We start from the raw sequence: 18,831 nt of genomic DNA on the forward strand, positions 1-18,831 counted from the left end.
CAGGCAAATCCTGGATGGGCTACTATCCTGAGCCCAAACAAAACAGGAAAATTCCAGACTCCCCGTAAAGAAACGGTGAAAACTAGCAATAAATTTGCTCCCCTACAGGAGAAGGAAACCTCCACTCAGGAAGGGGATGACGTATGTGAGGAGAGAGTGAGGGAGAGAAGACAGACTTGTCTGGGTTATCTCCCCTTACCCACTCTCCACCCTTACAAAAAAAAAGACTGAAAAAAACGGAAAGCTACAACAGTATCACCCTCATTACAAGAGTGCTCTCTTTATGAAATTGAAAATGACACCCCTGAAACAGCTCATGTGAAAAATGAGGCCAATATGCTGAATATCAAACTCAAATAGAAACGACTAGAGCAAATAAATGAGTCAGACAGACAAAAGGAAGACGAAATTACAACGGATGAAAGCGACAATGACGACAACGACTGCAGCGATGAATTTGAGACAGGAACTGAATATGACAGCATGACAGATGACACAAGATAGACCGGAGACACTTTGGAAACTGAAATGGAAACGGATAGGGAAAACATGACAGACAAAACAAACAGAAATGAAGAAGAATCCCTAGACACACCAAATGACGGCACAACAGGGGGAGAACCAGTGCCCCCACCCCCACCCCCATAAAATATAACTCATCTAAATTACCGACATAACTTCAGCTTCAATAACTTAAAATTAAAATGCTACAATGAATGTAACCATAAAAGGGGCAACCTGGAGAGAAGACAAAAAATTGGAAGGAAAAAACTTTCGTTTATTGTCGATAAATGTAAATGGGATTAATAGAGAGAAAATTTTAAAATTAAGTGATATAAGAAACTATGACGTAATGTTTCTGCAGGAAATACATAATGGCTTTACTAAAGAGCATAATCACAACTTGTGAAGAAAAAATGATTGGAATTGTAATACTAAATGAGTTTAAAGGGAAAGATGTTAAGAGGGGTAGTCGCCACATTAATAAGAAATAACAAAAGGGTTAAATGGGAAAGGAAGGAGGAAGAGGAATTTGTTAAAGGGAGGTTGATAAATGCATTTTTAGAAGGTGTGCGTTTTGTTAATACCTATATTCCGGCCAATAAATACCACAAACAGCAATTCATTGAAAAAATATCAAAATATATGGAGAAATATACTATGGAAGATTTAATTTTAGGGGTGATTTTTAAATTGGGTAGGGGACAACATTGACAGAATAGGACCTTTAACTACTTATGATTTAAGATTTAAACCAGAAATGGAAAAATTTATAACAAACCATAACCTGCTAGATATTTACAGACGTTTAAATATGCCAAGAAGGGAATTCACTTTTGAATAACAGTGAATGGGAGTAGACTTGATACATTTCTTGGAACAAATTTTGAGAAACACATATATAAAGAAACATGAATAATAGACTTTAAAATATTCGACCATAAACTCATTTTTCTGGAATTAGGAATAAAAAATAAAATTAGATGGGGAAGAGGGAGCTGGAAATTTAATAATAAAAAAATTTAGAGGAATCAGATTTTGTTGAAGAAATAAAAAAAGATATTCAAAATTTTATAGATAAAGGGAATAGTGATATTATAGAGGAATGGGACATACTAAAGAACATTTTTAACAAAATGCAATTAAATTCTCGAAAATAAGGAGCGAAAAAATTAAATTAGAAAAAGAAGCGATAAAAACCCTATTAAATAAGAACATTACACCTGATTTTAAAAATAATCGAAAAGGTAGACTGCAAAGAGAAATTTGGGCTTGGAAACAATTTCCAAAAGTGGATTAAAATCCTGTATAATAAAATAACCTCAAGAGTACAGGTAAATGGAGCAAGCACATGACAATTTGACATTAAAAGATCAGTGAGGCAAGGCTGCCCACTATCCATGCTATTATATGTAACAGCAATAGAAATTCTAAGTATAAACATACGACTAAATAAAAAGATATATGGCATTAAAGTTGCAAATATTAAAGATGAGGTAAAAATGCTATAACATGCAGACGATTGCACAAACTTTATTAAAGGTCCTAATTCCTTTAAACATCTTGAGAAGGAATTTCAAAAATTTGGGAAAGTTTCAGGATCCAAAATAAACCATGACAAAACGGAAATTTTAAAGACAGGAAACTGGTGGGGGAACTATCCTAGGTTACCATCACAGCAAATCAAAGTCAGAGTTAAAGCATTAGGTATATACTTTGGGAAAGATGAAGAAAAGGAAAACTGCAAACAAATGAAAACGAATGAGAATGTGAAAATCTGGGCGCTTACGCCATTATGCCTCATGGAACGGGCCCAAGTGACCAAAACATACATGTACGCAAACATTAACTACATTTTAAAATCAATTGAAATAAAAAATGAAATACTTCACAAAATTTATAGCGAAATCATCAACTACATATGGGACTTTAAAACCCATTATGTTAATAAAGAAACTATATGTAGAGCAAGGGAGAGAGGGGGGCTAGCAATACCTAGCCCCATACTAATTAAATGTGCAAACATACTAAACTGATTTAAAAGATTGCATGCAGAGCCGAAAATACCATGGGAAGGGCTATACATTTTTTGGTTCGGTTTTTTTTATGAGGAATAAGAAGGAAATTTATCAGAACACTATATTAAGAAAAAGATTAGAGGTACCTAGGAAATTCAGGAGTATAAAGAGGTTTTATAGAAATATAGGGATAACAAGGGATTATGGGACACAAATGAAAAACTAACCTATAAATGGATAAGAGAGGTAATAACCAGTAAAATTAAATGCAAGGTAGAGCTAGAGAATATTCATGTAAACTGGGACAGAGCATGGGGGCACTGGGTCAAACTAGGCTTCCTAAAAATCCAAAGCCTCTGCTTCAAATACATGCATAATGCACGGTTAACAGGAGAGGTTGCAGTGAGACGGCGTATGGTCTGGGTACCGCCACTATGTCCACTGTGCAAAAAAGCCACTTTTAGTAAACACCATAGAATAATCCAATGTGAAAAAAGGAAATTACAAAGACTAAGAATAATAGCTAAAATAAGTAAAAAAAGATGCATATAAAATACAGAACATCTTGTATTTAGACGGCAAATTTGACAAGAAAACACTCTATTTGATTACAGATCATATAACTGAGACAATGAAAGAATGCGGACAAATCACTGTGATTGGAAGAGACTGAGTGCTGGGGGCGAGAAGGGGGGCCAGAGTATACCACCCTTAAGGATGGATACCGGGAACGGACCAAAAGGGGGGGCAGTACGAGTCGAGGACGCCATGGGGCTAAGTCACAAGGCGCTACGCGAAGTGGACAGGCCCATGGAAGAGCTTGGAAATATACCCCATATAGGAAACTATGCATACACACAGAAATAAAGGGGTGTTATAAATACAGGTTAATAGGGATATTACTTACTTTCACTATACTATCCTTTCTAGCTCCCACTGTATAGTCTCGAACCTCCAATAAAAACAATTTCGGCCATTTTGTTTCCTAAATAAAGTAGACTCGGCCTGCTCGAGCGAGGAGAAATATATAAAAATAAATGAAATATGGACCCTAGCTCGAGCACAGTCAGTCTTATTCTAATTTATGAGAGAAACGACACGAATGATCTCACACGTGAGACACTAGGCCCTTTTTTTATTCAAATATTTACATGGTTCACTCGCCAAAATTCAAAATTGAAAATACGTTTAAAGTAAATCAATGGAGACTACATCCAATAATCATAAAATAGGACAACTGGGATTTTGAATTTGATTAATTTCCCCATATGAAAATACACATATAGCATACATGGGACAAAGGCGACCTCTAGCAAAGGTCAACTACATAACTAGGGAAGGTAATCCGAGAAAGGTGATTAAAACCTATCTCGGATGAACAACCCTATAGAAACACTACGGAACTTTAGAAATACCCCAACCAAAATATTTCTTAAATAAACCTTTCATTCAAAATTCTTTTTATAAAATTAAACAAACAACACACCTTTGGGGGATACAAAAACACATAAAACCTTTATTTTTTTTGGACAGGTGGGGGGGGGGCATCTGTCTGTTCCCCCCCCCCCCCCAAGTAACTTCACTTTGGTACAACGCAGAAAAGTCAATGATAGAGATGGTCCTATGTCAGAACGGGTCACCGGGGGGTGGGGGGTGGGGGTGGGGGGAGGGGAATCTAAGGTAGTTTTTTCTCTCAACATCAAGCACTTGTGATTTCGGGTAATTGTTATATTTATTTTTCCATTGTGTGTAAACATACCAACTGGTGAATCGCTAAGTGCGAAACGAAATTTTAGATATGCATTTAATTATCCCCTCCATGATAATATTTATCTTATGTGATTCATGTATTTTATTGTATATAATAGTATTACTGTACATTTTTATATTTCCTGACCCTGTGTGACCATGACCCTGTGTGACGAGCTTTTAATTAAGAACAATGCCTATTATTTAATTTTGTTAATTTATCCAGGTCCTGATTTGAACTATCATGCAGACAAGTTATCAATGCACACTCTTTCCTTCCACACCACTATACTTTCTCTTTTTGGCAACTAGTTTTCAACATTTTGTGACGGCCTGCATATACACCTTACTTAAGATGTATTTTACTTTTGTCATACTTATTTGTGTGACAAAATGACAGTTGTATTCTATGCTGGGTGCATTTATTTGTCACAAGTAATAGCTTTATTTTATGCTGGGCATACTTATTTGTGTCACAAATGATAACCAAGTGCACTTTGGGGACACGTGTGAAAAATGGCAGTTGTATCATTTAGACATGCGTGTGTCACAAATAACAGCTGCCATTTACTTTGGGGATACTTGTGACAAAATGGCAGTTGTATCATTTGGGCATGCGTGTGTCACAAATAACTGTGTTTGTTACGGTTTTCTCAGAAAAATGCAGGACATCCAAAGAGGATGAACTGACCCTTTGGAAAAAGAGAGACCAATATGTTGACTCATTTACATTTCAGTGTCTTTAAAACGCAATTTTGTTTTGAACAATTTCCCAATTATTAAGAAATATATTATAACATTTTCGCAATAACGGAATACGAAATGTTTAATATGTAAAGATTTGAATTTGCACGTTTTATTCAAAATGCTTGCAATTTCTCCTACTTTATTAAGAAAACTTTTGTCCATGCACCTGACAATGCCAAGCATGTAATGGAATTAGTTAGCAGTCCACTATAATTTCAGTTCAAACTAGCCATGAAATTGGAAATTGGTCCATTTGAATATCTGTTAAGTTCATTGGCAGATGACACACTCAGCCGAACTGCACTATATTTTTAAAGCCTGACATAACTTGAATTGAAACCTACCAGAGGATAAAACAAGTAGGGTTAGTTATTCCGTGTTTTACTCTAGATCAGTTCTATGTAGGCAGTGAGAGCTTTTAGCTATTTAGGTCCACCACATTAGGCACCAATAATGGGGATATGGGTGATCTAATATTGCTGCTTCATTTTCCCCCCTAAATATCTGTGATATTTTTTGATACTACGGCATAAAATATATTCTTATCTGGGATCTTCAAAGAAGGAATAAAACAGTAGAAAACAATTTCAACTGGCATTTCTGTACTGAAGCCGTTTGAATGTCATCCAATAAACTTGCCAGTTTAAAGTCTTGCTGCAACCCTTTAATACTGTATTAGGAGAAATTGATTCATAAACTTTGCAATCAGAGAACAAACAAATCATAATACCAAACAAATTTATTATTATGGATAATTCATAACTAATTTGCTACATAATAATACATTATGATTCTAAATTTTATACTTGACACATTGTACATACAAATATAATTACAACAGGCAATTCAAGGCCTGGTTGCACAGTTGAAGTTTGGAGGAAATCTCTGATGTTGACCTTTAACCCTATGACATGCATTTCTACATACTGGAGAAAGAGCTGACTGACTAAAAATCCAACAAAAGTTAGATGTCTACTATATAAATTATCACAGATTTAGGTGTATGGATTTAATATTCAAACCCATACTACTTAACATGCATATCTTGGCAATGAAAATAATACTCATAATTCATTTAAAGTGGTACAGTGATGACTCAGCAGAAATGTAGTATCAATGTCAAGGACAACATATCCAGCTGCATGTAGCCATTTCCAAATAGGTACTAGGAAAAGGATCACACATCAAAGATGTGCAAATAGGTACTAGGAAAAGTATCACACATTAAAGATGTGCAAAAAGTGGCAGTCATTACAAAATTGAAAATAAAAATAAAAAAAATATTTGCCTTCAATATGAAGACCGATACAGATCATGTACTTGTTTTGTAAACAAACTCTGAACAAGTGAAAAGACGATAACTGGTGATTCAGGAATACTATAACCAGTTCCTACAAGTAAATAAGTGCACATGGGTAACAAACTACCTCAACTACTGAGGCCATAGGTACCAAACTACCTCAGTTACTGAGCCCATCAGTACCAAACTACCTGTTACTGGGGCCATCAGTACCAAACTACCTCAGTTACTGAGGCCATCGGTACCAAACTACCTGTTACTGGGGCCATCGGTACCAAACTACCACAGTTATTGGGGCCAAAATGACATGTCAAGCTCAAGTTTTACATTGATCCATGCAATGCAAGTCTTAAAATCGTATTCTAGATATGATGCTAACATACACATATCTGTAACTTAAGCAAAAAAAAGCAATTACAAAAAATAAAAAATAAAAGTGTGGATTTTGTTGGAGAAAAAAACATTTGTTCTCCTTAGCTGACCACATATCTTGTCCCTGGTTTAAAACAATTCTGTCCTTAGTAATGAAAAAACCCCCCAAAAAACCCAATCTGGTTCAGATATCTTAACTCACCCACCCCAAGTAGCGGTGATGTGCATTTCATATGGGGTCATCTCATTCTCTTGTCCAAGTCAAATGAAGGATAAAAGTGCTAGCTTAAAGACTAGAATGTTAGATGTTGACTAGCATTTATTTTACAAATGTATAACTACATTAGACTGATTTTCACTTACATTAGACTGTGATTTTCACTTATATTTGCCATCTCCCTGCATTCATGTATGAAATGATAACTCTGCTGACAAGTGAATACCTTGTGTAATGGCAAACCATCTGCAGAGACTTTTAACCAATAATCCCATTCACAAGTATTACTATTATTCCTGAGATTTAAAAATGGCTCCAATGCCATCCATCGTTGCACAAATATTGTATTTAAGATGATTAAAATCAAGACACCACAGAGATTTCCTTGAGCTGTCTGCACTGTAATGAGATCATGCTGACTTTAGGTCCAACATGTCACCTAAAGGGATTTCATTACTGGGATCCTCCATGGATCTTTCTGGATCTGTGGTTCCTAATGTCTGAATCTCAGGCCCACAAGATGAGACTGATCACCAATAAGAATCAACATCAGCAATGACCTCATTTTAAAATGGACTGAATTGGGTAAAGAGTGCATCACCACCCTCTGTCCCTCTCTTCCTACCCAAAGGGATCTGTCTCACTCCCTGTGACCCATGCCAGTATGGATGAGCATATAGGAAGAGTGAGATGAGGTGGAAGGCAGTCTGGATTCTTCAACAGATATGAAGATGGTCACATCTTGTGCCACATAAATAATTTCTTTCTAAATCAGTCTACTTTGTTCACTAAACCATTTATTCCAAAGTTATGATAGTTGCATAATTAAATATAGACAGATTAATACAAGATTATGCAAGATTGGCTATAAATGGTGGCCAGTATAATTGGTGGATAAAGAACCCGGAAAACCCCCAATAAGAATCACTGACTGATGGGAAGCTACTGGCAGCCTAATGGGCATTTCAAGCATTTTATGCAGGCATTTATTCATATAAAATGCTTGGGAGGCCTCTACAAGGTATAGATAGAACCATATTTCTGTTGGAGAGAAGATGCATGATCTCTGGCAAAGTCCAGAAGGTAGACATGTATTTAGTCCAACATGACATGTAGAATCAATGAAAGCAAGCCTCCCTGACCCTATGGCAGATGAAAAATGAAGACAGACAGCTCTGCAAGCTCTATTCTTCAGTAGTCTAGTAAGTGATTTGTAACCAACTACTATAGACCCCTGTATCATATCTTCATTAGTAGCCAAAATGGTAGTCTACTGATTTAACCCACAAGAAAATATTACAAAACATACATAAACAAGTCTAAAGCTAGATGTATATACTTGCTTATAAGTCAAGTCCAACTGCACACTGCACAGACCCAAAGCGGCATAACATAATGTGCCGGCAGATCTGGGTCTATGCAGTTTATTTGGAGTAATCAATAGAACAAACAACACAGACCTTACACTGTAGGCACATTATGCTATGGCAGATCAAGATCTTTGTTGTTTGCAGTTTGGCTCGACGTATAAGTAAGTTATGTGGCAACTCTCTGTGCCTTATATGAATTTGTGTTGGGAAATCAGTTTCTCGAAGACGGGCATTCATGGGCAATGGTTCCTCTAAATGGTTATGTGGAAATGCTTTAAATGCAGCTCATTCAAGATTTCATTGTTACAAGCAACATCCCCTGTGATGATATGAAAATGATCAACAAGGGCTGTAACTTTATCCAAAATGGAGTAGATGAGACAAAACACAAAGAAGGCATATTTAAGTCAAAGAAGCGATGTTCAAATCAAATTGCATCATATGCTGAATGGCTTTTTACCTACGCTAATTACAAAGAACATCCCTAGTAAAAATATGAGGTTAATTGACAAGTGCTATAATTATGCCTACAATGGCGTTATCAAAACAAAACTCATAAAGGTTCATCTAGATGTAACAGTGAATATTCTTGACCAATATGTTAAATAATTCCTGATAATGCAACATTCCAAATTTCCATCTCAAGAAAAAGTAACTCTGTCCAAAATGGAGTAGACAAGACTAAACTCATAAAAGGCACATGCAAGTCTCTGCGAAAATAATTACACCAGGTGACATCAGAATATGTGGATTCTTTACTGATCTATGTTGGTAAAAAGCAACATACCATAAGACCTCAAGTTAATTGTCAAGGGCCATAACTCTACCCAAAATGGAGTTAATGAGACAAAACCCATAAAATGGCACACCAATTTACAATAGCATAAGTTAAATCATTCTGAGGTATGGTGGTAACATTCAACATCCACTGTGCAAATATAACATTAATCATCATGAAGATTAACTAACAAAAATGGAGTTGAAAAAACAAAACCCATACAAGGCACATCTCTGTTTTGGAGACAATGTTCATATCAAATTGCAATAGGAAATATGTTAAACAGTTCTTGGGCTGGGCCAGCAACATCATCCCCTGTGAAGATATTAAGTCCAAACTCATCCAAGGTTGTGTGAATGAAAGAAACCCATAAATAGCACATATACATCAATGAGACAAGATGACCCAAATTCCACACTACTAAATGAGTATTTTCGATATTGTGTGTTTACCTAGAAAACTGACATTCAAAATCAGGACCAGCTGTATTAATTATCTCAATGAAATCTCTAAAATTTTCAGATATCTCCCTCAGGTTTTGCAGCTTTCATTCATTCCCTAGTTGGCAAATGAGATGTTTTCCATGCAAAAATCCCCACATTATATTCAATGGTTAGGTTAGGATTCTGTAATTATATAAGTACAAACTGATTCCAGATTATACCCCAACTTTATCTGATGAAAAGGTTGTGTCAACTAGCAAAATGCTGCCCTAATCCAATGTATCAAGTACATGTATACTCAAGTAATTACAGAGAATACACGGTCTAGATGCAAGTAGGGCTATTCAGCAGTGTCTGCATATAAAAGTAATTGCAGAGAATACATAGTATCACAAACCCTTCTAATGCCCAGTACGACATGTCAAAACAACAAAACATGTAATATTCATTTAAAAACAATACCCTTAAGTAAAGCTGCAGGGGTCAAAGGTGCCAATCCTCAATCACAGACAAAATGCTCAAACCTTGGGTCCAACATGTCACCCAAAGAGGCAATAATGTCCAAGTCCAACTGACTTGAGGCTTCTATTGCTATGGCAACATAAGCAAGAAGTAAATGAGGACTTCCAACAAGAGCACAAATGAGCACTGAGAAAGGATTAAAGGATTGAGAAATGTAGGTGAAAACTGTTCCTAAGTAATCTTGCTGTCCAGGTTGTAAACTGTTAGCATAATGTAAACTTTATTCCTACATTTCAACTTACTTCTAAAATGTCAAGGTCTGAGACAAGATAAAACTTTAACCTTTACCCTGAGCATGGCTATATATGGTGATGCATGAAAATGTGTTTTACAGCCAAAAGTAAAGCTAGATTTCCCATTTATAATTCCAATGATATAAACTTCTGCTAGACTTCTAGCTGAAAGACCAGAAAAATACAATAGTTATATAAAAGCTCATAGGAATGATATCTCCTGAATAGCAGGGACAATACAAAACTTTAAAGTTTACTTTGATAAGATGAGCCTTTTTATTGCATTATTCTGAATCATTTGTAGTTTTTCCAATGAACAAATGAGGCAAGAAGAAAGCTGTTAGCCTATGAAGTATCATTCCACCAGAAATAGGAAAAAGTCCCATGTCTTGATTAAATCAAACCGAAAATTTTATTATGATGAAATTAAAGAACCACCACCATTCTGAATGGTTTTACAAGATCCACTTCGACTCTAACTGTGGATGTACATATATGAAGAACGCAGTGTTAAGCTAATCGGAATTGTAAACGAAAAAAGTGAAAAGAAAAACATTATCAACAAGATGAAAAATATGTAGAGTTTAACTTTGACTACATGATATTGCATATCAAAGAGGCCAATGATACAATGTATAGACAGGCATATATACATATTTACACGTTATTTACATCAAATTGATCTATATGCATGAAATGTAACAATGAATTAAATAAAACTTATGTTACAATATGCAATTCTTCAATGCGCACACACACACACACACTAATCTCAATGATGCCAGAAAATCTGGCAATATTTTCCATGGAAAACTTAAAACACCTCCAGGGAAATAACAAGAATTTACAATCATACAAAGCATATCTGATTCACTTTCCCATTTTAACTCTATGATTCTACAGTGTATCATGGGATTTGCGACACACTTATCTAATGATGCATGATTCCTCCCATGATTCATTGAAGGCAGCAACTTTGTCGAAACATCATTTAAAGTTAAGTGCACATTTAGATAAAGAATGATGCATGCAAAAACATATCTGGTGCAGATGCTAGAATATCTGGAAATTATCACAATAAATGCTCATTTGGAAAATCAACATGGCAAGTTCCATTTTGAGCCAGAAAGTAGTGTATCCTAGCTAACAGACATAATAAACATACACGCTAAAACAACTGTGTTGGAAAAAGTAAAAGAAACGTTTGCAGGTGTATGTAATGTATATATTTGCTTTATAAGTCGAGACAAACTGCAAACTGCACTGACACAGATCTGTGATTACATAATGCACTGGCAGATCTGGGTCTGTGCAATTTGTTTCGAGTAATCACTAGAACAAACAACACAGACCCTGATTTGCATTATGCTATGGCAGATCTGGGTCTGTGCAATTTGTTTTGAGTAATCACTAGAACAAACAACACAGACCTTGATTTGCATAATGCACTGGCAGATCTGGGTCTGTGCAATTTGTTTTGAGTAATCACTAGAACAAACAACACAGACCCTGATCTGCATTATGCTATGGCTGATCAGGATCTTTGTTGTTTGTAGTCTGACTAAGACTTATAAGCAAACATATATGGTAACTGCCAGTTTGTAATGACTATGATAAATGACACGAAAAATAGCACCAAAAATGAACATAGTAATTCAGCTATGGCAGTTTCAAATTTTACATGCAGCTTGATACATCTTCTTCCATTGTAATATACTGCTGATTTTCAAACATAACAGTACCATCTATCTGTTGTGATATAATTATTGTTATTTTAATCTATTTACAGAAGCTGATTCATGTGAAAAGATAAGTCATGTGACTAGATCAACATCAGAGACATCCCATACTCCATTAGACTGGAATCTACGTTAAATTAACTGCTGATGCAGTTTACACAAGGATATGGTACACAAAAAAGACAAATGTTGGTGGTATACTTGTACACTTCTTGTTTTATAAAGCAAGAGACAAAATCATACAAGCAGAAACAATTATTCTAATAAATCACTAAAACTCAATAATAAGAGTTAAACATGCAGTGTCTGCAATCAACAACAAAAAGAAAAGGATAAGAAATTGAGAGCAGATAATTTGCAAATATGGGGGTGAAACTATCAACTTGAATTATTTCCCTTTGAACAATAATGGATAGTGGGGGGGAGGAGGAGAATAAAACTGTTCTGTTACCAATGATATATCCAAATCTTGTATATTAACTATACACTAAACAATTTGCATTTACTGGAAGGTTTTTTGATATTTACTGTGTTTGATGTAACAACCATACTGATTACATTTGGTTTAATTTCAGGACAATGCAACTCATCATCAGAAACACATATCAATGACAGCATAAATTGAGTTCCCATCCAGTATAAGTGCTAAACAGCATTAAATGTTTGTCTGCAGTGTGAACTTGCCACTCCAGATGTATAATCTATTGCCCCAACATGGTCATACCCACTCCAGATGTATAATCTATTGCCCCAACATGGTCATACCCACTCCAGATATATAATCTATTGCCCCAACATGGTCATACCCAATAAAACAAATTAATCTTCGGTTTCTAAGACAGTTGTAACTCACAAAATGGTATCAATACCACCAGGTATGTGTGGTTCAATTCTCATGATGTTCTAGGCAGCTATCTACTCCCACAGAGCATGTTGGGATTGATACTGCCGGCATGTATGGTGGGACTGATACTGCAGGCATGTATGGTGGGATTGATACTGCAAGCATGTATGTTGGGATTGATACTGCAGGCATGTATGCTGGGATTGATACTGCAGGTATGTATGTTGGGATTGATACTGCAGGTATGTATGTTGGGATTGATACTGCAGGTATGTATGTTGGGATTGATACTGCAGGTATGTATGTTGGGATTGATACTGCAGGTATGTATGTTGAGATTGATACTGCAGGCATGTATGGTGAGACTGATACTGCAGGCATGTATGGTGGGATTGATACTGCAAGCATGTATGCTGGGATTGATACTGCAGGTATGTATGGTGGAATTGATACTGCAGGTATGTATGTTGGGATTGATACTGCAGGTATGTATGTTGGGATTGATACTGCAGGCATGTATGGTGGGATTCATACTGCAGGTATGTATGTTGGGATTGATACTGTAGGCATGTATGTTGGGATTGATACTGCAGGTATGTATGTTGGGATTGATACTGAAGGTATGTATGTTGGGATTGATACTGCAGGCATGTATGGTGGGATTGATACTGCAGGTATGTATGTTGGGATTGATACTGCAGGTATGTATGGTGGGATTCTGATAAATTCATGGTGCAGTAAGCCAATTTTACATCCTCTTCCTTCACTGACAATATGCATGGATGGTGGGGTTCTGAGTAGATTATGATGCAGGCAGATTTTAGCAACCTCTTTTCTCCCACAAGGCATGTTGATGGCATGAATGGTGGAGTTCTCCCACAAGGCATGTTGATGGCATGAATGGTGGAGTTCTCCCACAAGGCATGTTGATGGCATGAATGGTGGAGTTCGGAGAAAATCATGATGTTGAAGGCAGAATTGATCAACTGCCTTCCTCCCAAAAGGCATGCTGGGATTCATACAGCAGGCATACAGAAAGGGGTTCTGAGAAAATCACAATGTTGTAGGCAGATTTTAGCATGCTGGTATTAAGATAGTTGTACTATATCTATGCAAGTTCTGATCAAATGAGAGGAGGGTGTGATCACTAAGGAAAGTCTTGGTATTATATAGACTATGGTATGATCCTCTTCTACAATAGTCATTTTGATGAAGGCCAGAAAATTCCACACTCTGACACTTCTAAACACTCTATTTTGAATACTGACTTTCTGCATTGGTTAGAACAAAAGTAAGATTATAAAATTTTACACGAATCACTCTAAAAATGTAAGTCAGCAACAGAAGCACCAATCATATCTCCAACTGATGTGGTCTCAAACATGTAGTTTTTTTTTATCTGAAGCCTGAAGACATCTATTGATATATTTTACATCTTTTATGTAAAAATATAGAAAATAAAACAAAATAATGGAAAATGATATGAAAGGGATATGTACAGAATTTTTCTCATATCCATTAAATAATACACTGTTACTTGACAACTTACACCCCTATAACTTGTAAATATGCTTATAAAAAGGGGCAGGCACAGATCCCATTTTTTCTCTAGAAAATGCTACAAGACTTGACCCTTATTTGTTAAGAGTGAAGTTTCAGTATTATTTGCAATGGAATCAAGGTATCAATATTTCACTAATAAATTTTTTAGAAAATTGAATTTCAACGTTGATGGTTTTTCATGAAACAAATGTCTTTACTTTTTGAACGAAAGGAATCTTGTTATGTTGTACAGAAAGCAGTGACATACAAAATGTTTTGCAAGCACAGAATGAGGCACACAAGTACATGACATGCTGAAACAACCTGGAGTTCTGGTTTTCATGATCTTTCAGAGAATGGCTGTCTTGAAAAACAAATGCAATTTACACTGAAAAGCTACAACTTTATTGGAAAAAGCTGTCTATTGACAATTATTCCTAATAAGATTATAAAACGAGTACTGAGCCATTAACCAGTGTTGCTATCCCTCCAAGGTCTTTCTGCTCGGATAGCATCCCCATTCTTCATTTTTTACAGGTTCCATGGTAACTTGTGTGCTCGTGCATAGTTTTTGGCCCATTGTGCGACAGTTATTGTGGGAGAGGTGTATTGCCAAAGCAGCGTTTTATTTCTTTTTGAACAGAATATATAGCAGCAGTTTTGGTATTGTGTGATCATAACAAATAATCTGAATTTAATAATAAACTTTAGTGCTTTCTGTTTGTGAGTAAAAAAGAATATTCTAAATCACAGCAACAAAGGAATTAGTAAAATTTTGCAATTTTTTAAAAATTTAAATAAATAATCTTTACAGAGATGAACGGAGATGTGCATGCATTATTCTACAGCAAAATATTGTTATTTACCATATGACTAACACTGTTCTAACCCTAGCCATGCATAGGATTACTATTTCAAATCACTGTAGTTGAAAGGTTTAGCATCAATATAAACCTGTAAGACAGGATCAACTGCAATTCTGGTAGGTAGAAGTGGGAAGTTATGCCATAGCAAGAAAATGTCAGAGAGTACAGCCTGGACCCAAATTTGATGGTTTACTAAGTAATGGCATATTTGGGTCATAGCTAACTCTATACAAATGGCATGTGTATGATCCCTGATAAAACCAATGCTAACAATTTGGATTCATCTAAACTAACTCACAATGTAGATACATCAAATCAAGGTCAGAACTGATCATAATAAAAACTGACCCATACCACCAAGTGCAATATATACTGACCAAGCACAGTCCAGACTGTTCATTTAAATAAAACGTAAAATTCACAGCTCAAAATCCACAAAAAAGTCACCAAGCAGATGACCTCAGATTACATTTACATTGCAATTGTCTTGAAACTTTGAGTGAATGCTGGGATACTGTTAGCATTTTTCTTTAGTGTTTCATGATTTATTGCAATAATAAGACATTTCAGAAATTTCAGATGTTAATGAAGAAAAAAAATCCTGTACTAATAAATGCATTTAAATAAACTTAAATATCTATACTGGCAGAAATTCTCTTTCAAATATTCCTTTCAGCAAGGGAAGGCGGTTTAATATTGCGTATAGTCAAGTACAAGTTTGATCCAATTGCACACAACACAGACTTTGATCTGCTGTTGTACATCTGGGTCTATTTAGCTTGCAGACTGGCTCCACTAACATGAGTATACATGGCATGTCTACTGCATTTATCAGTGTATACAGTCAACCCATCTGCATAGACCCAGGTCTCCTCTTGCCTAATATGCAGGCAGATAAGGGTCTATACTGTCTGCTTAATATCCTAGAATTCAGTTTCAATCCCGATCTGTCTGTCCAGTATAATACGTGACGATGGATCATGATCTAGTCTGTTGACTGTACAATGTACACAGAAAAATAAGGTATCTAAATGGTGAACGAAAACATACATTTTTCTAATTATGTGAATCTTGTCAACGGAGCAAAAATGGCAAATTTAGTGGAAGAAATAACTCATATATTGTTATTTGCTTTTATATAATTCAATGATTTTCACAGAAAATGTTAAGCTATTTAATGCTCTCATTTGGTAAATTTACCAGATTTTCTGTGCCATATTGTATTCCAAACAAGAATAAGTGGTGAAATTTTTTACTTAAATTTCCTTTCAGATCATTTTTAGCAATATCAATTTCTTTCATAAACCTTTTTTGCCTATTTGACGTTTCCTTGTCAGTATAGCCAAGTTTTTGAAACCGCTGAACCTTATAAAATGAGGCAAGAGTTTAATTTGGCTTCCAACTACACTGCTCACAACAGTATGTTGCGAAAATACTGCATGTCTCTGAATTTGCATTTACAACATTCAGGCAATGAAGATGTATCTTTATATATAAAGGAAAAAGGGTCAAGATTCAATTTTGCGAAATATACTTAAGAATAGCATATTTGTACATATTCTTATCTCAGAATGTATGTGGCTGCATTTATTTGTGCACAACAGCAAACAGCATCTATAAAGAGCTGCCTGTGTACAACACTGAATGACAGCTCAAGATCTGCCTGCATAAAACAATGAATTGGTGTAGCTCAAGATCTACCTGTGTACAACATTGAATGACAGCTCGAGATCTACCTGTGTACAACACTGAATGACATAGCTCGAGAACTACCTGTGTACAACATTGAATGACAGCTCGAGATCTACCTGTGTACAACACTGAATGACATAGCTCGAGAACTACCTGTGTACAACACTGAAAACATAGCTCAAGATCTACCTGTGTATCACAGTGAATGTATAGTTCAAGATATGTGTAAAACAGTGAATGGCATAGTTCAAGATCTGCCTGCATAAAACAGTGAATGGCATAGCTCATGATCTACCTGCATAAAACAGTGAATGGCATAGTTCAAGATCTGCCTGCATAAAACACCGAATAGCACAGCTCATGATCTACCTGCATAAAACAGTGAATGGCATAGTTCAAGATCTGCCTGCATAAAACACCGAATGGCATAGCTCATGATCTACCTGCATAAAACAGTGAATGGCATAGTTGAAGATCTGCCTGTGTATCACAATGAATGGCATGGTTCAAGATCTGTGAAAAACAGTGAATGGCATAGTTGAAGATCTGCCTGTGTATCACAATGAATGGCATAGTTCAAGATCTACCTGCGTAAAACACTGAATGGCATAGTTCAAGATCTGCCTGTGTATCACAGTGAACGGCACAGTTCAAGATCTGCATAAAACAGTGAATGGCATAGCTCAAGATCTGCCTATGTATAACAGCAAATAGCATAAAGATCTGCCACTTAAAAGTGTAGACCAACTTCTGCCAAAAAATATTGCCCTGCCAGATCTGTGTCTACCATGTATTGCTCTATTTATAATCCAAACTAACAGTGAAGATCCATATCTGCCAGCACATCATGCAGAGGCAGCCCTGGGTTAATGTTGCTTGCATTCGGATGCATGTTACACCAGTAACTAAATCTTCACCAAAACGGATAAGAAAATGAAGCCTTAATTTTTAACTCAAAGCAGCTAAATTAACCAGTAATGTCAAAATAACAACCACCAGCAAGTCAAAAGAAATTCAGAGATTTATATGAATTAAAGTAATTATGCACAAAACATCATATGCTGAAGAAACAGGAAGCCTTGTACATCCAACAACAAAAAAATCGTATTGTAAAATTCAATTTGAGTTATCATCCTATACACAAAGGTTAACTCCTCTGGTGGAGAAGTGTATTACAAACTCCAATATTGGCACTTGTTGGAGGGGAGATTTCAAAGTTCATCACATATACCAATCATAAGACATTTTCAACGAAAATATCCATGGAAAGGTCCTTAAGGCAAAATGGTATTTCCTTCCTCTGGATATTTCAATGTCATTAAATAAAATAATGTGCTACCTCCAAATCTATGGTCACTATCAAAGTACTGAAATGGAGAAAATTGATTGCACTTAAAACAGCCTTCATTACACTGGCAGATGAGGAATGGGGTCCCAATATCTGGTGCTAAATTCTACTTCGACAGCTTACTGATGACCCGTATAAGTGCCCCATTTTCTTCTTTCAATCTCTGATTGTCTAATTTCAAGGCATCCACTTTCTGAAAAGAAGAGAACAACAAGTAAGTAAAAGTAGATTGAACTGTTTCTGTATACAGTAAAAAGAGAGACCTGTTTATTCTTCAACCTTTTTGAGAATGAAAATTAAAAACATGAACCTTTAAATTTCTGGCACTCCCTATTTCATGGAATCTTAAATCAGTGGTCAAATTGTTTATATTAAATGATGACAATCTAATGATGCAGCCAAGTAAAAAACATTTAAATCAAAATTTGTTCTCAATAGATGAACCCTCTCACCACTTGCTCTAATCATCTCACCATAAAAGACATTCACAAGAAATACACCCCCCCCCAAATACAAAGTTGTGAAATATAAACTATCAAAATTCTGAATA

The 18,831-nt window shown here is 35.8% G+C and overlaps 1 protein-coding gene across 12 annotated transcripts in view; it reads right to left on the bottom strand.

Annotated features, from left to right (window-relative positions):
* Window positions 1-5,739: 5,739 nt before the first annotated feature.
* Window positions 5,740-18,831, bottom strand: part of LOC149801204 (protein phosphatase 1 regulatory subunit 12A-like) — a 264,345-nt gene continuing 251,253 nt past the window's right edge. For all 12 annotated transcript variants that reach the window (XM_089955260.1, XM_089955259.1, XM_089955257.1 and 9 more), the window contains one exon: window positions 5,740-18,474. In XM_089955260.1, coding sequence (XP_089811386.1) covers window positions 18,388-18,474 — 87 coding nt within the window. In that variant the 3' untranslated portion in view covers window positions 5,740-18,387. The remainder of the gene's footprint in view (window positions 18,475-18,831) is intronic.

This window comes from Sinohyriopsis cumingii, chromosome 4 (genome assembly GCF_028554795.1).
Source record: "Sinohyriopsis cumingii isolate HCF-2022 chromosome 4, ASM2855479v2, whole genome shotgun sequence".
Classification (NCBI taxonomy): Eukaryota; Metazoa; Mollusca; class Bivalvia; order Unionida; family Unionidae; genus Sinohyriopsis; species Sinohyriopsis cumingii.